The sequence below is a fragment of the Vanessa atalanta genome, chromosome 14, assembly GCF_905147765.1.
Source record: "Vanessa atalanta chromosome 14, ilVanAtal1.2, whole genome shotgun sequence".
Lineage (NCBI taxonomy): Eukaryota > Metazoa > Arthropoda > Insecta > Lepidoptera > Nymphalidae > Vanessa > Vanessa atalanta.
The window spans coordinates 4,418,924-4,439,331 of NC_061884.1; the positions used below are offsets into that span (position 1 = coordinate 4,418,924).

A 20,408-nucleotide genomic window follows, 5' to 3' on the forward strand; every position below is an offset into this window, starting at 1 on the left:
TTAACCAAATATGGTAAAAGACATAAAGTATATAACTATTTATTTATTGATCTCCAAGAATAGACTAGGAAATTGGGCAAGATCTAATAGAGTCGATTGTTGATTACAAACTGGGTTTTATTAAATATAGGATGAAATTTACAATACAATACTAATATAACAATTGATTCAAAACGAATAATTTAAATACCGAATAATTTTTAAATATCTTTGGTTATTATATATGTTTGTATAACACTCAATAAATGTACATTATATTAAATGTTTTATAGGTATATATAAGCGACAACCCATTTTTTTTAATAATACACTACAAAATAAGGATCTCATATTTTTATAAAACATTTTTAAGATAAATTATAATAAATTTTACATAACTGAAACCGAATCAGCTTTTACGTGACGATTATCATGTTATATATGTTAAATTGTAGCTCGTATTTGTCATACAATGACATAAATAATACGTAGACAATAATCTCTATGGTATCTGCACCAATGGCGGCAACGGCCAATCACATTAAAGCATTGGACGTTTTGTTTGTAACGTATTGAATTTTGAAAACTTCAAACGATCGAGTCTCCTAAAAACCAGTGTCGTATCAATTTCTGAAAATTTGAGATCGTTGAAAACAACGAAAGATTTAGGATTAAGTGGTTAGTGTGTTAAAAGGAGTGAATTTTAAACAATAACTTGAAAGGTTTTTCGTAAAAATGATCACGTTAACTGAGGATGTCGGCAAGCTATTGTAAGTTTTTTCTTAAATCTTAAATTAATAGGAACAAAAGTCGTTATTAAAATCATCTTTACATTATTTGGATTTTTTTATCAGATATATAATTTGAATTCTTTAAAATGATGTACAAAATTTAATGTGGTGGGTAAATAGTTATTGCATAAAATAAACGATTTTTAATCGTGTAAATTATTTAGTAGGTAAAAGGTTGTAGCTTCATTTATTTTGTGAAGTAATAGTATGAATTTAATTTCAGCAATGAGGTTCTTCATGAAATATCTCAGAATATTCGTCACATGATGGAAGAACTTTGGCTTAACTGGTCTCATTTGGGCGTGGATGACAGTACAAAAGTTAGCAATATAATCAAACTGAAACAGATTGAGAAGGAGTTTCATAAAGATGTGATATCGGAAACCAGACAAAAACTTATAATAATGCAAAGTCAAGTAGACAGTAAGTATGAAATTTCAAAAACAACAGTCTAGAAACGGAATAATTATCATAAAATATTAATATCAATGTCTATTTAAATGACCTTCTAAAAAGGTTTTAAGAGTATAGGAAGTCCACATTGTGTATTTCACACAGTTTTGATGTTAATTTAATGGTAGTAGTAGTACATGGACACTAGTTTGAACAATATATTTATAAGGAAAATTTCTGCATTTTATTTGACTGTAACACAGTGTGGATTATTTCCAATTTCAAAGGGTTTTCATTATATAAACTCAATATAATAAAACTTTATTAAACATCACATATATATATATATATATATATATATATATAATATAATTTAAACTAAGTAAAATTTTAGAGTTAAAAGAAGAAACAGAAGAACTAAGCCGATGTCTATCGGTGGATATAACAATATTGGACTTCAAAGAAGAAATGATGTTAGTTGATTACAAGAGAGAATTAGAAGAGCAGATAGCTGGGTAAAATGCATTTTATCATAATTGGATAAATTATATCTAAGATTTGTATATAAGTGTATAGAGTGTATTGTAATTTTTAAGTTATCTTCTGTATAAAATTCAAGCAATATTTTTATATTTTTCTAAAGTTTGCATTAAGAAATGCAAGCATTGAATATATTTGTATTAAGTATAAAGTAAAAGTATCATAAAAATCTAATCTTAATTATTAATGCATAATATAGATATAGAGAGCAAATGGAACAGCGTCGCAAGAAGATGAAAAGGCTTGTTGAGTGGCAGAGGGACCTTACTGAAAAACTTGGTGTCACAACTCATGAGCTACAAGAAATACCTTTGCCCTCTGAAGATGAATTGGATAAGCTCAAAGATCACTTGGAAGTCCTGCAAGCCGAGAGGGACAAGAGAGCAGAATTGTTTCTAAACACACAAGCTGAAATTAAAGATATTATGGGTATGAAATATAGTTTTTCAATAAATATAATTTACACAGTTATAAACTTTATTATTGTGTCATTTAATGTTCCATATACATTATAAATAAGTAAATTATTTCTTGTAATAATAGTATTTCAAAGCAATTATAAATTGATTTATATGTTTATTAAGGTTCATGAAATCTTTTATTATAATAAAATTTCATTAAATTATACCACCTATTTACTAAAGTTATTTTAAAAATATTGTAACTGACTTTGTTTTGTAAAGTATTTACATAAGTATACTTTTTAAGTTTTAACTATTACTAGGTATAAAACTTATCTTCATCCTTTTCTTGATGTCATCAAAATTATATTTTTAGATAAGTTGCAAATAAAACCACAAAGTAAGTTTGAGCAAACTGTTGTAACATCTCTATCAGTGGACTTTAAGGTTACTGATTACAATATGGATCGCCTGGCAAAGTTGAAACAAGATCTGCAAGAGAAGTATGACCAAACTAACAATCGGGTAAGTAGTATCTCTTCAATAAACATAAAACCTTTGAAAACTATATCTACTATAAACTACTATAAATCTGATATGACAGTAGAGACAAAAGAATTGACTAAAGTGTCAGCTTCAACTGAGATAAACATTTGTAAACTTTTTATTGATTATTCATATTGTTCTAGAGAATAAACAATAGCAGGGTCTCAAACATAATAAATGTTTGTCAGTGAAATATAGAAGAACTTATTTTAATCTCTTAACATTTGTACATATTCAATTAAATTGTACTTTTTATATGTAGGTTTTAGAATTGCGAGAGAGACTAACTAAACTTTGGGACTGTTTGGAGGAAGACTATATTTATCGTGATAACTTCCTACAAGCACATCCTGGTTGTCACCCTGCTACGGAAACAGCACTAAAGGAGGAAATAAAGAGATGTGATCAAATTAAAAGACAAAAGATTGCGGTAATTATTCATCATTATCTTTTCTTTTCAATAATTTCCTCTTATTGCAATAAAACTTACCAGAAGTAACTTGTACATTGCTTTGGATACATCTTACAATTCATGTAATTGTAATACAGACATTTTTGTTTTCTATATAATTTATAATATTAATACTATAATAAAAAATATATAAATAAAAAAATTAAAACTTAGAGCAAATTTCAATTACAGAACTGCACTCGGCTACATAGAGATGCACTTAATTTTTTTGTTAATTATTCTCTTTATTGTCCATGAAATTTAGCACAAAAAAAAAACACTTTAAATAAAAAATATATATATATGCAGTACAAAAGGTTTGAGTGTGGACTTTATCACTTGAATTTTTATTTTTAGAGACAGCCATTTTATTATGATATTTCAAAATAACCTATATATAGTTTTATAATATAAAGGTTTTCTTTTGTATTTTTGTTGCCTTTACTCAACTTTAACATTTCTGAAAATTAACGACTCTAAGAGCAGCTTATTTGTTAAACTAAATGACTACAATGAATTTATTATTAAATAAATTGTACTAAAACCAGTAAATGTTAATTTTATGGTCTTTAAAAGCTCTATTTACTAAGAAATTTTAATCTTGATTCTCAGGTGTTTGTTGCAAATGTCCGTACAAAGATAAAGTTGATGTGGGACAATGTAATGTACTCAACCCAAGAGAGAGAGGAATTTTTGCATTACTACCAGGATATATTCACCGAAGATACCCTCACCTTGCATGAACTATATTTGGATAGAATTACTAAATATTACAATGATAACAAGTAAGTCTATGTTCTTACTTAAATTTTTATAATATCAAGAATTTAATCTGTTAATTAATTATTATCTCGACCAATAGTATAAATGGGTACTTTTTCTTCATGTTAAAACAATGCATAGATATAATTTTTGTCTATTATCTGTAATTTATACTGAAGTTGAAGGCATTGAGATTATATATGAATAAAAAAAATATTCCCTCAGGCATATCTTTGAGCTGGTAGTGACACGCAAGAATCTATGGTTGAAAATGACTGAATTGGAAGCACGTGCTTCCGAGCCTGGCCGGTATCACAACCGTGGAGGGCAATTACTGCGAGAAGAGAAGGAACGGAAGACAATAGTTAGCAATGTACTTGGTTTTATTTATTTTATAATATATTTAAGGATTAAGATCAGTGATCGCCTTGTGGTTAAGGAATCTTACTCAGAGTTAAAAAGTTCAAGGCCTGGCAAGTACCACTAAACTATAAGGTACTTTATTTGTGTTTATGATTCACCTCATGCTTGGGGATGAATGCCTGCCACTGGTGGAATAAAATCATTTTCTTAAAAGGAGAGGAGGTTGCTTTTGAAGAATGAAAAACAATATGTACTAAAGTTTTACAGTAAACAATGGAAATTTTCAATTATATATTTCCTATATATCCTTCAGACAGAGCATTTTGAAATCTGAAAATATTTAATTATTAATCTTATAAACATGGACACACTGTTTCTTTTTGCAAGTATTTAATAATATTCTTTTTTTTACAGTTACCTAAAATCGAAGCACAGATTCGAGACTTGGTCACTGAATACGAGTCTAAGACAGGCAACACCTTCACTGTGGATGGAAAACCTCTTTTGCAGTTGATACAAGATGAGTGGGAGATTAGAAAAGCGGTTAGTTGGAAACACTAATTAATTTATATTATATATTTATATAAGTCTTACAAAATGAGAATGTAATGAAAGTTTGTTGGAAGATGTAAATCTTATGCCATAGTTAATTATTATATAAATTAAAAAATACATTTATTTTTTTGGTAAAATATACTTTGGATTATATTTTATTATTTTTGTTCACATATATAATTGTTCCTTTATTAGGACATAATTAATATTTTAAAATAACACATTGTACATCTTATACAGGAGCGTCATAACAAGCTGTCGGCTCGCAAGCAGGCGCTCACCCCTACCACCCCACTGTTCCGATCGCTTGCAACTTCCCCTCTCGGCAAACGCAATCGCACAGCTGCTGGCTTAGCCGCCACCGCCGAGAAGAACAGGTATTTTATTATCACGTTTTATTGATATATGTCTCGGTCTACTGATGAGCTATTTATTAAGTTCCTGCTAGGTATTTGAAATTTTAAACTGATCAGAAAATTCTGAATTGTAAATTGATAATGGAAACAATATTATACATGAGACATGACTAAAGGGCAAATAACATTGATTTTAATTTTTATGAAAACATAAAGTTTACTATTCCATTTATTATTCATTTTTAAACTTAAATAGGTGAGTTTGCATCAAATAGTAATTGTTGCATGAATAGTTTAATAAATTTGATTGGATGTCATTTCAATGAATGATAGCTACTCCCTACACATTTCAATATTTTTCATGTAAATAGTACTAATTGATAAAAATAAATAAACGTTTAAAATCGGAGTACCTCTCACCATCAATGCATGTTAATTACAAGTGTTTAGTCAGTGTAAGCAGGTCTTTTGACTTCTAGACCCCCCAACAAGCGTCAACTCATCACGGGCAGCGCTGCCAAGGCCGTCACCACTCTCTCCTCCAACCTGTCCGCGCTCAAGAGATCCGCTATATCGACTGTAAAGAGGTAAGCAATGGATTCATTGTTTTATTCAGATTGAAAGCAACAGATTCACTACTAACCATAGTTGAAAGTTGTATTCACTTATTGAATGTTTGTTCTATATTATGTCTATATGTCAGTTAATAAGGATTGAACGTTTAATTAGGTTCTTAAAATGTTTTAATGTAACTTCATAATTATAACATATCTACATAATAATTCTCTATCAGCATACAAGTCTCGATCAGCATTAGCCTCAATAGTTATCCTAATTTATTTATTTTTAAATAAAAATTAATTACTAGAATGCTTTTCTTTTCAAACATATATAACTTTAAAAGAAAATAAAATTTATTTAATCATAATTTAATATCTTTAACTATAGAAATATAAAATTTTAACTAAGAATGGTGAACAACTTGACATTAGTATAGTTACATTTTTTACATAAAGTTTTTAGTGTACTATCTGTTATACTTTTCCCAGCATTCCCCAGCAAACTGTCCGTGCAAATGGTGTTCAGTCTGAGTATGTTGATATGTTTAACTTTGATCTCATACTATGTAAAACATGAATGGCCATGCTCACTGTGTGGTCATACTTCTATGTAAAAAGGAATATTAATTTAGCACTTTATTGTAGATGATTCAAAAATCATGCTCTGATACAAAAATACTTGTCATCCCTTCTACTATTTCAGCGCCCGTTTGTAACTTAATGAAGTGAAAATATTCACGTCATGCAGGCAAGTTTGATTATTGACACGTAGCTAAAAAGTTAATTATACATTACATAAGTAGAGGGAATGAGAAGTGTTGTTATTGTAGAACAATCCATAACTAGTTGCTGCCCAATCAAATTGGTTAATTATAGTGTAATTATTTAGTTGCTCTATTTAGTAATTATTATAGTGAATTGTATTGTTACGTAATTAGTAAACTAGAAATTAGATCTTATCTTGTATTATTGATTTGTTAAATTGTTTTGAAGAAGGAAATTTATCTCTTTCTTTTATTATTCTCTTATTCGAATAATTTGTATGTATATGCCAAACATGTTTCTTGTAAAAAAAATATAGTCGTCTATATGGCAGAAATTTGTACATGTTATTAATATAGATTAAAGTACCCGGACATCATTTGTAAAATGCTTTTGTTATTTTACTATGAAATAATAAAAAAAGAGGCATAAAAAATATAAATAAAAAATAAACAATGTTGGTTTTGTAATAATCTAAGACTATGGACGGATAAAATCTGCACTAATATAATAAAATACCAATTTGCAGACGCATCAGCGGGCGGCTGGCGGCGCGCGCCGTGGCGGAGGGCAAGGGGGAGCACGCCAAGCGGAAACTAGACTACGGCGGGGAGGGCAAGAAGACTCCGAAGGCCACCTTTAACGGCAGCATTCTCAAACACAAGCGAACCGTGAGTCAATTACAAAAAATGCATTGTGTGTACATATTTCATCAATAATCATAAAGCCAAATCAATAGTCATAAGTTAAAAGTGGTAAATTAAAAATATTTTTAAACGTAACGAATCCTTATATTTGTAGTATGTTGTTTTCAATATCTGTCTTGACGTCCTCAGTCGCTCGGTCGTCGTCGCAGCGGCGGTCGGCGGTCGACTGGCGGTGCGCTGTCAGGCGAATCTCGCGCCACAGACCCGCTCATGGAGACCACGCTTCTCACCACATACACTGACTTCAAGGTGACCTCATTGCTCTAAGATAATCTTAAATGCGTGTCTTTTGACCATAGAGTTTCATTAAAGTTGAAGGAGGAGAGGTTAACGGATGTATGTTCAGCAATCAAAATCTGTATAAAATTTTGTCTTATATTTGGTGTAATTTAGGTGTAAATTAAATATGAACTAAGAATATCTTGATGATTTATTTTGAACAAGATATGCTCAGTCCTTAACATTTTCAAAATCGCTATAAGCATTTCATTTAATGACTAGACTACTATAGTTTGTACGTAACAAATTAATAATGCATTCATAGTTAATATTTGTATTTTATCATCAATAGGACGGCATTAACGAAAAACAGATCAGTCGAAGTTCGATGGCTAACAACAAAGGCCACGAAGTAAACTTACCGACTATCGTTTTTCAAACATTAGAAGAAAGAAAAGAGACCCCAAAAAAAACTTTAAAAACGAATCCCACTCCACTGACGCCTAAAATCGGAAAGGAGAACATACAACACGTGAATATGCCGATGACGCCTAAGAGTAATCTCCTCTGTACGCCCACGAGACTAACTCGATCCGCATTGAAGTTGAATAACGATGGTTTCGCGACCCCCCGAGCTCCCCTCAGCGCGAACAAAGTGAACCTTCAGAGACAAAACACAGCCACCAGTATGTCCTTAAAGACGACTCCAAACAACGTTAGCCGGTCTAAGTCGCATTCACATTTAATGCGAGCCAAAAACTTCCCACCCCTCATATGAAGCGCTTCGACACGATGATGTATGCATATTTTAATACAATGCTGTGCTCCTTTTATTACAAATAGTAATGTATTAAGATGTGTGGACAATCAATGACATAAGTGAGATTTTTAGAACAAAAATCGAATGTTAATTTATGACATACCAGTTAAAATATTCCATTTGTATGTGTCACAATTATTATTATTATTTTTGATAGGTTTAATTGACATTGTATTGAGGTAATTTAATATGTTAATAGATTATGTTATGAATAGTATATTTTTTACGTAGTTTCATATGTTTTTGAAGATTTTCAGTTGGATATAATTTTCGTTTTAGTTGTGTTTTATATAGTATCATAGTTTAGAATAACTGGCTTGATAAAAGTTGTAAAGTCACCGATTTAAGTTGTGACGAAATACCATCAAATAATTTTTATTTTTATTCATACTATTTACATGATAATACTCAGTAATTATTGTCCTGGCAGCTTTAACTGTTCGTTTGTGAGATGTACTTAATACTGGTCAGTATTGTATGATTCGAAGAAGTCTTAGCACGTGTGGTTCACGATTTTGATGCACATTAATATATGATAATTTTCGATGTAATGTAATTTGGAATAATTTGAATTTGTAAATTATGGTTGTAATATATTATTCATAGTTTTATTTGGCGTTTCATTGAAATCATAACCAACTTGAAGCTGAATCTTTGGTAATAAAGTTCACATGTAATGAACGTTAGTCAAGATGTCTATATTTTTCGACTTTAAAGTAGGAAACGGTACAAACGGTAGAAGGTTCAGAAGAGCTGTAGAAGGTGATAAGCATGATATAGAGTTGATAATAAATCTCAAACATACTGAACGGCTCTTTGATAATGTTGATATCGGGAAATTAATGTAAGTATTGATCTGTCATGTTAGTATAAACATTATGTAACGCATTTTTACATACAATCAAATGTATTTTTCAAGCAAAACATAATTATTTAATTGAATCTTCCAAAACTATTGCTGATTTCAAATGTATTTCTATTCATAAGAACTAATAAGTAATTTAGTTAGTTTCATTAGTTACTCTTTGTTTTTAAATAGCAAAAATGAAATAAGACAATTTGCTTTACTAAACCTTAAGTATAACTTTGTGTGAGTTTTAATAATTATTCCAGAGAATTATCAACTTTGTCAATATGCATGATAAATAATAAAAAGGAAGTAATAGGGTTCATGGCGCTTTGTGACCATCCCAACATAAATGGAGTCGATCCTTCGGATTGGGAAACATGGATACGAAATCTATTTCAGTTTGTTTCAAAATTACTTTATTTACAATCGCATATTAATTAAAACCCACAACCATTAGTTGTGTTACGAAATATTGCTAAAATTTGGTGCAGTCACAAACGTGTTTTTTTTTAAATTGTGTAGTGTTAATATATCTTTATAATATATATTTATAAATCAATTTAGTGCATAAACATATATTAGGTATTGAATAATTTGGGAGGGGTATTGTAAATATTGCTAGACCATTTAAATAAAGGTGCGTCCTCACTATACTGACATGTCATAATTATACTTGGCTATCTCCCCTGCAACGCTGCATGACTCTTTATCATCTGTGCTTTTCATTTTGCACGCTATACCGAATCGTTCGGCTTTCTTTGAAATTGACGACAATCATCAGGTTCATCGAGTCCAGTCCTGCGATCTGACACTCTAAATACGAGAAATTATTGGCGGGGACGCGCCTTTATGCAATATACGACATTTCAGACAAAGTTTACGACAATTTCATTGTTCTAAGCGTTAAACAAAAAATGTTATTTTTTGTGACTAGTATTTGGCAATTGTGTATTTCAGAAAATATTATTTATCCAGAAATACTTTGTTCATACATTTCATGTGTTGTATTGATGCCGTCATGGATATTTTCATCGAGGAAGCTTTTGTATCGATATTCCGTAATGACGTTTATCTTTTAAACATCGTGTTGGTCGTGCCGCCTGGTTGCCCAGAAGGTATTTTGATATTTTTTATAAAAATAATTTTATAAGATTTAATACGTTACTACTAAACTGCGAATAAATGGGTATTATGGCATTTTTAAGTTTTTCTATTTGATGTTTGAGTATTATATTTTATTGTTTATTACGAATAACGATACTAATGCATGCGAGTACCCGAATATAACAGTAGTTATCGTGACGATAGACGTGCGTATTCTCAGCTCTTAATTGTAATCCCAATATCAAATATCTAACTTAAGCCTCAGTACCTCTCAGTACTCACTCTCCTACCCAGTAAGAAAGAAAAATAATAAAAATTTACTATTCTAGACAGAGCCCTCATTCATTGACAATAGATACATAAAACTATTATATTCTTTTATTTACGATTTACGGTTATATTTACGATAAGGTTAGAGTACGCAGAGGACTTTTCTAAATGATGGCGGTTGGCATTTGCCGAAATTACCTCTATTGTTGAGCCCGAGTTTTAGTTAAGTTTATCTGTTATAACTACCCATACTAATGGTCGTAATTTTCGGGCGGATTAATCTCTTTTAAAAAATTATAATAAAAAAGACGCATTTTGAATCTATAAAGGAAAGATATTTAAATAGGGAACAGTTCTGAAAAGATTGCAAAAAGATAATTCACGTTGATTTGTTTTTTAAATATATATTTTAAAATACGAGACAACACGACATAATTGCAAATAAATGTGTTTTTCATTTTTAAATAAAATTACTTATACACAGGTTGGATGTCCAGATATAAAACATTTAAGAAGCGCAATATATACAAATTCAAGCCAAAAATAAACAATGGTACCGAAAATCTTATGTACCTTTACACTGCGATACGCAATGACTTTTGCCCTAAACTAAAAATACGTCGAGCGGTGTTAGTTTATTTTATTAACTTATTTATTTTGTTATTAATAATTTACGCTTAAATATGTATAATCCACCTGGATACTAGGACTGGTGGCCCAGTACATAGAACTGAAATGAATTCATTAGAATATTACGGGTTACCTAAAACCCGGACAAGTATTACTATAATTAATTTCATGCATAGCGGCACAGAAAACATCTAAACGAAACCTACATCGTGGTCAGAAAACCCCGAGATGTCTCCTTAACAGAGGAAAACTTGCATGTCCGTAAGACAGTTACGGCCCAGTAGGTACTACTGTGGTAGCAATTGCTGACACCGCGCCTGAAAGTCAATATCATTTCTGCGATGCGATTTAATTATAGTTTTTATTTTATATCGATATTGTTCAACAGTTTCTTTTCTTTCATTTATCTTAACATTAACAGCCTGTAAGTTTCCCACTGCTTGGTTTGAACCTGTAATCATCGGTTAAGATGCATGCGTTCTAACCACTGGGCCATCTCGTAATATATAATAATAACCACAGTAATAATAACGTTATGATATAGAGAAGAAGACAATGATGATATCGTAAGTATTCTGGGCAAAAATTGTCCCAAATTACAAGAAATGTATGGCGAGTTTTATATAAGTGAAATTATCGGGCGCCATCCAGAAATGGATAGAACAATAATTGTTGCTGATGTAAGTTTGTATAAATTATGATATATAATACTTAATAAGTTAAGCTGTACACTTTTTTGTTTATTCCTAAGCATATTTTAATTTAGTACCAAGACCAAGCAGTTGGAGTCATGTGCCTGAACACCAAGATGAATTATAATTTGCTGCAAAATACTTATGAACTTGGACCCCTTCACGGTCTTCGAAAACTGACAGCTTTAGAAAAAGAAAAATATAAGCGATCGAATACTTTACTAAATACTTTTGGGTAAGCTTGCTTTTTTATTATAAATAAATTTTTTGAAAACGTAAAGTCTATCATTATATTTTTCCTCTTAGTTCGTTTTAATTAAGAATTTGTTCTGTATATTCAATAATGTGATCACTTTTAGAAAAGTAAAAAATATGGCTGATTATAAGTTACACATATAATTGTTTAATTTTTTATAGAGAGCCAATAATGATAGGAAAATGGAGTCCATTTCATGATCTGCAGCCAGATATGGACGAAGTTAATGTTGTAAATATATCGTTATTTTTATACTTAATTACATGTAGCCTATAAGTTTCAACAGAGTTTGATTTGTCAAACAGGCGCCGTCAATAAAGAAAGAACATGGCAAAAGAACTAAAACGCACAGTAAAGTTAATTTTGACCGGAAATCAGCTATGCGGAAAAGTTTCGATCATTTTTATTACAGGAAACAATATTCCGAAGACAGCGAAAGGGAACTAAATTCTCCAACACCATCAACTGCAACCAATCCATCATTTGTGAATTACCTTCTAGATGACGATCCCTTTGATTACGAAATTGTTAATATCGATAATCGTCTTTTGACTGTACCAGAAGTACTGTCTTCAGAATTCTTATTGTGAGTTTATTGTTTTATTATTATTTATTGTTTTTAACTTATTTGACCACTGCTTATTGGCCAATACTTGACCATCATCGGTGAGACCGCCCCAACGCCAACGCGTTGCGCCCGGAAATTTTGAATTTCCCGAATGAGACGAGCCTACCCTCAAATCATCAAATATTAGTGTAAAATTTGAATATAACCTTGAAAAAAAAATATACAAATGTTTTATTTATTTGTTGTGTATTTTCTGTAATATGTGCTGTTGTAAAAATACTGTCCCATTCTTCTAAATGCTTAGCTCTCTAATCATTATAGCAAATAATCGCTTATTTATTAATAAATATAAAAAATAATACAGGCCTAATACAGAAGATGAAGGACCTCGGCATTCTCGTCTAATGCAGATTCAAGATAGAGTGAAGCGTAATTACAAAATATTTTTTTAATAAATATTTTTGTATATATATTTTTTAATTGTTGTCTATTGTACGATAACCTTGAATTTCAGGAAGAACTTCTATACTTAGAAATAAAAGCAACCAAGATAATAAATTGCAAACATTCGCTGGTGATCCGAATGCTTTTATGATCGAATTGTTGGGATTTAGAGAAGATGTGGATGAGACGTAGGTATTTATATTAATTAAGTTAAAAATAATGAATCAATTTATTTTTCAAAAATTATATTACATTTTTTTACATTGCCTAGCTTATAATAGTGCAGATCCCTAGGTCCTGAGTTTAGTAGTAGGGATTGGCAGAATGTTATTCGGTTTTTCCGTTAAAAATCTCATCTCAGCAGACCGGAGTTTGAAAGTTGGTAATGTTTATACTTCCATGTCTCGAAAAGCACGAAAAACCATTAGTCCTGTATCTGAACTCCAGCCGTAGAGTGTAGGATTAGACAGAAAAATATTGTGTCTTCATATTCTATTCGTCTCCATGTAAGAAATCGGCCAAGAGTTACTAAAATTAATTACAAAATACGGAAACAAATTTCAGCTTTTAAATTACTCATCAATATGAAATTGGCTTATTTTCAGACAAGCCTTCCATTTGCTAGAAGCGGCATTTGAAATTATGAAGGAATACGATTATTGCGTTATTCGGGTGCCGTGTAAAGACAAGAGTTTCCATTTACTTGAGCATTTCTGTGTAATTATTTCTTATTTTGATTATTCATTTTATACATAAAAATCTGAGATGAAGATCCTTATAGAAGTTTAAATGGTGCATAGTTATTTTAGTTCGTGTAAATAATTAAACTTTATGGTTCGAAACAAATTCAAAAATAATCAGGTAATACCTATCTGTTTTATATTATACTGACAACCAAACGAAATGAACACAAAATATTTTTTTTACAGTTTGTTCCCATTAAAGAAGAAACTTCAACAGACTACGCTCTTTATGTTGCTCATCGGAGTTCTGTGCTCAGGTTTTTTTCAAAGATATTTATCATGTTTTTGAGTAGAAGTCTAATGTTCAATGAGTTTATAAAATAAAAAAGTCAAAATAGCCTGTAAATATCTCACTGCTGGGTTAAATGAACTAAATTCAATTTTATTTTGTAGCAAATTAAGGGTTCGTAGGGCAGAATTAATCGACGTACCTCAAATTGCTCAACTCTTGAGGAGTTTAGACGGAAAAGAGACATTATGGACTGTAGAAAATACTATTATTCACAAAAGTGACCTACAGTGCTTCGTGTTACTGAGTGGCGTCACACTTATCGGTGTTGGTATATTAGAGTGAGTTTGGTTCACAGCAATACATAATGCTATATATTATCAAATATATACGAAACAACATTTAAATAGATATGACAGAAATACTGATCACGGTAATTTTTTTTAGGAAACCAGAACAAATAGATTTCATTCGTATTAAATTTAACCTGGATTCGCATCGGATCCACAAATACCATACCAGTCAAGGTTTGGACTGCGGCTTAGTCACACTAAAAGCTGTTTTAGTGTATCCCGTATTCGAACCTCATTATAGGTTCTTCGCCAGAGATATGATAAGGCTTTCTGGATCGAACGCTATGATGTGGTTAACTGCATATAGAAATAAATGGGTCAGTAATTTTGTTTATTTCTCATTGTATGTTTAAATGTATTATTTTTTATAACTTTATAATTTAAGGTAACACATAAAGCGAATTCATTAGCTGCTTCTATGGTTCCTCTTATGCCGAGAAGTTCAAAAATTGTTTATATATCAACGCCAGAACTAAGACGGATCCGCAAACTTTCCAATACTGTGTAAGATTTATTAAACATTATGTTATCATTATTTGTACTTTAAAGACTTGTAAATTTTAAAAGGATAATGGTAAAATTTACTTGATCTAAACAAGTAAATCTCGCGACAGGTTTTTATATCATATTAATTGTTTCAAATGTGGAATGAAGTTATATTAGTGAGTATTTTTTAGCACATTTGTACAAAGGCTTATTATTAAAAAGGTTTTTACTTTCAATGTATTTATAATTAACAGAATGGCATTTAGTAGCTGGTTTATAAGCAAGAAGTTAACAAGTGTTCCAAAAGTCAATATTAACGCTAGAATTCTTATCGTTGGAGCTTCGAGAACTGCTATGGCATTTCTTAATACGCTGCTTTTCAGGTAGATCAAATTCTATATATTATAACCCTTCCCATATTGTTATATAGGAAAGATAGTCTAATAACAACCTGTTGGATTACCAAGGTAGGGATCGTTATAATAATGTGATAAGCTTACAGGGCAAGCTCTTCTCATATTATACTTTCAAAAATACTTGATAGATATAATTTTTTTTTACTTTCACACAGTGTAACATTTTATAAGATTCTCGTTTTTCAGTGATTCGTGTTCTTATTTGTTTTTCACTAACGTGACTCTAGTATCGCCCAATGGTTTGCCATACACGAGAAAAACAAATCCACTCTCTGAAATGATGTTCCAAAAATATTACACAAATTCCGATAAATATCTTAAAAGCGTTCCATATACGTATTATGTGAATGTCATTCAAGGGACAATGGTCGAGATTGATAAGTAAGAATATTATTTGTGTTAACCAAGTTTTATAAGGTGTACGGAAGTCATCTACCTATGTAATATGCAAACCCCCTAAACCCTTGAAACAGCGTGAACTTTTCCTTAATTATTGTTTGGTTTGATCTCTCTTCAGAGAATTATTTTTGATTTTGAACCTACGCGAATGTAAACACATTCACAACATCCACATACCGCTCTCTATAAATGACAAACAGTAATCAAACAAGAAACCTCTATATACGATTTTTATATGTGATTGCAGACGTAAAAAACATATACATCTATCAAATGGTCGCAAATGTGATTATGATTTTCTATTTTTACTATTTGGAAAGCAATATCAACATCCGGATTACTTAAAGTCTATATTTAAAAGAAAAAAGGATATGAGGTAAGAGAATTTGTATAGATTTTTCTATTAGAATAAGATGAATTGAAAAAGAGAAACAGACTTATGTTATTACTATTTTTTAATTTAGGAGCGGAAAGCTACCTCAATATACTCGTCTTGATATACCACAGCCTAGATTAGAACCAGGCGTTATTAATTATACTCCGGCTAACGTTTTCATAATAAACACGATAACAGATGCCAACAAAGCACTCGACTTTGTCCGGACATTAAGTTGGCTGAATGCGGATTGTGAGTTTTTGCATGAGTTTTTATGGTTAAAATATATTTTGGCATTGAAGTGTTAATAGCAAACCTCGAATGCCTCCGGTATATATAGCGAGTTATGTAATCAATTTATAAAAAAAAAAAAACAAATTAGAAACTATGTGTATTATAAAAAAATCGATTCATATAGTTTATATAGCAACTTCATTTGCTAAAAAATAATTGCATAATAATCTAAAACCGGAATAATGATTTCTGCTTGACCCTCAAAGCTGATTTGGTAAATATATTATTTATTCGGCAAAGAATTATTAAATAATAAGTAATTAGAAAAAAAATAAATTAAAATTAATTGGAATTTCAGATAAAATACTCGTATATGGTGCTTCGAAACACGTTTACTGTTGTTTGGCAACTTTAATTGAAATGAAGATACCAACTGAAAACATAATTTTTATAGAACCTTTTCCATCTTTACATATTAGAAAAATGAGGGTGTCGTTATTTTGTAATTCTTATGTAAGTATATTTGAACTACTACAAACCTAATAAGAATCTTACGGATGATATCGAGCCATTAACGCTTGACAAATTAAATTTCAAAATATTTTGCTTTTCGAACCTAATTTAATTTCGAATTTAAAGATTAATGATAATAATTTGTCTTTATCTAATTTATCATTTACATAGTTTATATTTACTGAATGATTTTTAATCTATTTGTTTAGGTAGATAAAACCGTGTGCGAACTTCTAGATAATCTGATAATCAAAGTTTATCGTTCTTATTATTTTCACGCTTGGCATATGGATGTTGACAATCTAGTTACTCAAGTTGATTTCCTCTCGCAATTTCATCTGTTACAACTAAAATGCTCTGCCCTATTTTATTATGGAACCCGAGGTGTTAATGAGCAAGCGTTTTTTGGTATGAATTAGCATTGTATATATCTCTCATGCTTAAATTATTGATATGTGATATATATAATAGATTTTTTTTATTATTTGCTATCTAGATTTATTTGATAAACTGTCAACGCGGAGAACGCGTCGAAAAAAAAATGTGGCCAAGTCTTTGACTGCTAAATACACGCACACTGGTAAAGAAATATGAAGTTACGCGTATATCAAGCGGAGTTGTCACACACACTAAGATATTAAAGTCGGCTTGTTTCTTTTATTTCTTCTATAGGGTGACACTCTATTTAAACATATAAATAATCTCATCTTTTCTTATGTTATAATAACATCTTTAAAAATAATATGATTTTGTATATTCTAGCTATTAATAAGAGCGGTATGGCATATGATGGCGGTATTCTAATAGATCATCAGTGTAGGACAAAGGATCCCTCAATTTATGCCGCCGGACCAGCCACCAGATATTATAGAAGGTACTATGCTGAAGCAATGCGTCAAAAATATTACGATGCCTACGAAGTTGGAGCCAAGGTGACTTTTTAAATCCATTATAAAGTTTCGTAAATGTTTAATTGATTGAAAAAATAAATAACAATAAAAACTTAACTATATTAATATTATAAATGTGATAGTAACTTTGTCTATCTCTCTGTTGCTCCTTCACACGCAAACCGCTGAACCGAATTTGATGAGATTTGGTATTAAGCAAGCTTTAACTTCAAAGAAAGACATTTTTTTTTTTATTCCATACATCTGCCGAACAACCTCTATAACTTAGTCGCGAGCGACAACTAGTTTTTTATATATATAATTTTACAAATGCACAAAATGATAATGATACGATACCAAATGTTGACGCTTGATTTATACAGCTTGGCTCTCAAATAAGGGATCTGTTAGATCCACTTTTTAAAGAAACACCTATGGAGCTAGGAAAGACAGGAAAAGGTTCAATAAAATGTGTCAGTTTTGATTCGTCTTCAATAAATACGAAAGAAACTGATGATATTTCGGAATCAATTAATACTAAAACATCGTAAGTAAATTTAGTGATCTATTTTTTAGATTTATTCAAGTGTATGAATATTACTATAAGTATTTAAACCGGGATATTTACCATATTACGATACTCTGTCTCGTGAACAATACTTTTGTAGATAATGTCGAAATATCGAGCTCCACCAAATAAAAATAAAAAAACATGGTAAATATCTCGTTTCAAATACTTATAGTAATAAAAATTACCATGTTAATTTAAAATCTTATGTATGAATATTGTTTAATTTTTTGGTATTTGTTTATTTCACATCGTCATTTATAAATGAAGTTATCAATCAAGCGATTTGGAAGAATTTCAAAAAATTCCAACCTTTAAAAAGCCGCATGTTACACAATTCATGCTTCCTGGTGGTCTTCAATATTTAGAGGTGCGTTCGCCAGGGATGAAGGTTCCTCATCATTATGTACAATCCTTGCAGTATAATGTGAGTTATATTTCGTATTTTTAAGTTAATTATAAAGCACAATACGCTTTCCTGTCTCTGATCTTAAACCTTACGATGATATTTATTAGTCTAATCATCTTATTCTTTCAATGAATAGAATATGTTAGGTTAACGAAAAACAAATACACGTTTTCTAATAACGGTGTTTAATATTCTTATATATTAATATTATTTCAGGGTATTGTGATGGAAACTTTTAAAAATGGGTATTTTAAACTTCGCATGTCAAATGATCTTATTGTTGACGGAATCACATGTTTGACTCCAGAAAAAATATCGCTCGAAAATTTTAAAAATCTCTATGGTCTCTCCTCAACTGTTCTGAATAATGTTCATTTGCGATATACTGTGAGGACTTTTTCCGTAAATTATAACCTGCCGTTATTATTTTCTTAATATAAAGAAAATAAATAAATAATTATTCTAATAAAGTAAACGCCTAAAGCTCTAATTCTTGGTGGTAGGGATTTGTGACGGCCCTTCTACCATCCACTTATCTGATATTCTACCGTCACACAGCAATACTTAGTATTTTTGTATTCCGGTTTCAACGGTGAGTGAGCCACTGTATCAAGGGACATAACCTCTTAGTGCCCAGTAAGACTTTGTTGGCACTTTAGTTTATAAACGGAATGGTTAATATTTCTTACCAATGTTTATGGGCTTTGGTGACCACCAATGAATGAAAAATATAACCATAAGTTGCCTTGTTAGTTCATCAACTATGTATAAGTTTTATTTTTAATTTTCTATAACAGTAATAAACAAACCAGATAAATTCTCTTTAATTATGTAGAATAATAATAATAGATGTATTTATAGGCAAAGAAATTGGATAATTTTTACGAATTCTTCCAAGATCCTTGGGCCTGCTTTTTATACCATGACCAAGCAGACGAATTATTTGCTATGATTAAAGAAATACTTCCTAAAGTAATTGATTTTATATGAACAATTCTACTGATCGAATTTTTTGACTTCATTTAACATTCTTGTAACAACACTCAACATTCTTCTAACAGGGACAAAAACAGGGCGAAACTTTGGCAGAAACTATGAGGATTGTAGGAGATAGCTCAAGTAAACAGGTAAATAGTCATTTTATTTTGCTTCATTTATTGAAATCTGATGATTGTAGAAATATTTAATTCGTATTTTCCTGAATTGTTAGATAAATTGCGGTTTTACAATACTGTTAGTAAATAGAACGAGATCACTGAAAGCGATTTACTTGGAAGTTATTGATTTCAGACAAATTATTATTTTTACTTTCAGTCATTTAAATTCCATACTAAGATGAAGATTCGATCTAGTTTTGAAAAGTCGCCTCACGTGGAAGCTGTAACTGATTATGTATTAGAATGGTTGTCAGAAAACGACGTCCTACTGCCTATGTACCTTCAGCCGTGGCAAACGAGCCAATACAACTATGATTTGGATCACAATCCAGCTTTCAGGAACAGAAAAAATACAATTGTCAAAATGTTATCTAAGATTTTTTAATTCGCGATTTTATTCAAAGAAATATTTGTTTGTCTTTCATATTGCTATATTATTAACTAATAAAGACTTACTATCGAGTACGACTATTTAATAGTATTTATGTTTATGTTAAGCATTATCTGATCCCACAGTTTCACTGACGTTAGAATATTCTCAATAAGTTGGCTTTCTAACGCGAAGATTAGCGCGTTCAAATAAACTCGACTGGTGTTCACTGTACATACTTGTACT

At 30.5% G+C, this 20,408-nt stretch overlaps 2 protein-coding genes across 2 annotated transcripts; both read left to right on the forward strand.

Moving 5' to 3' along the window:
- Positions 1 to 542: 542 nt before the first annotated feature.
- Positions 543 to 8,796, forward strand: LOC125068914 (protein regulator of cytokinesis 1-like). The gene is made up of 14 exons (XM_047678290.1): positions 543 to 749; positions 994 to 1,193; positions 1,558 to 1,678; positions 1,903 to 2,132; positions 2,481 to 2,629; positions 2,913 to 3,080; positions 3,714 to 3,886; positions 4,089 to 4,236; positions 4,641 to 4,769; positions 5,022 to 5,158; positions 5,617 to 5,724; positions 6,989 to 7,130; positions 7,296 to 7,415; positions 7,738 to 8,796. Exons 1-14 carry the CDS (start codon positions 715 to 717, stop codon positions 8,161 to 8,163), a joined length of 2,286 nt encoding a protein of 761 aa, XP_047534246.1. The 5' UTR covers positions 543 to 714; the 3' UTR covers positions 8,164 to 8,796.
- A 19-nt stretch (positions 8,797 to 8,815) lies between these two features.
- On the forward strand, positions 8,816 to 20,177 carry LOC125068984 (cilia- and flagella-associated protein 61-like). The gene is made up of 28 exons (XM_047678390.1): positions 8,816 to 9,049; positions 9,319 to 9,453; positions 10,013 to 10,148; positions 10,967 to 11,058; positions 11,604 to 11,739; positions 11,826 to 11,986; positions 12,169 to 12,238; positions 12,313 to 12,593; positions 12,940 to 13,004; positions 13,090 to 13,207; positions 13,625 to 13,736; positions 13,949 to 14,019; positions 14,156 to 14,332; positions 14,439 to 14,661; positions 14,730 to 14,848; positions 15,085 to 15,213; positions 15,433 to 15,627; positions 15,893 to 16,021; positions 16,110 to 16,273; positions 16,614 to 16,768; positions 16,978 to 17,176; positions 17,531 to 17,700; positions 18,042 to 18,205; positions 18,497 to 18,653; positions 18,852 to 19,022; positions 19,497 to 19,607; positions 19,697 to 19,762; positions 19,950 to 20,177. The coding sequence occupies exons 1-28, from the start codon at positions 8,898 to 8,900 to the stop codon at positions 20,175 to 20,177; spliced, it is 4,086 nt and encodes a 1,361-aa protein (XP_047534346.1). The 5' UTR covers positions 8,816 to 8,897.
- Positions 20,178 to 20,408: the final 231 nt, after the last annotated feature.

Bases quoted from the DNA above. Each gene is read 5' to 3' on its own strand.
- LOC125068914 (XM_047678290.1), top strand. From the start codon at position 715: ATGATCACGTTAACTGAGGATGTCGGCAAGCTATT. The intron at 750-993 runs GTAAGTTTTTTC...ATTTAATTTCAG, and splicing joins GAGGATGTCGGCAAGCTATT to CAATGAGGTTCTTCATGAAA. The intron at 3,081-3,713 runs GTAATTATTCAT...CTTGATTCTCAG, and splicing joins TTAAAAGACAAAAGATTGCG to GTGTTTGTTGCAAATGTCCG.
- LOC125068984 (XM_047678390.1), top strand. From the start codon at position 8,898: ATGTCTATATTTTTCGACTTTAAAGTAGGAAACGGTACAAACGGTAGA. The intron at 11,740-11,825 runs GTAAGTTTGTAT...ATTTTAATTTAG, and splicing joins GAACAATAATTGTTGCTGAT to TACCAAGACCAAGCAGTTGG. The intron at 18,206-18,496 runs GTAAGTAAATTT...TTATAAATGAAG, and splicing joins TCAATTAATACTAAAACATC to TTATCAATCAAGCGATTTGG.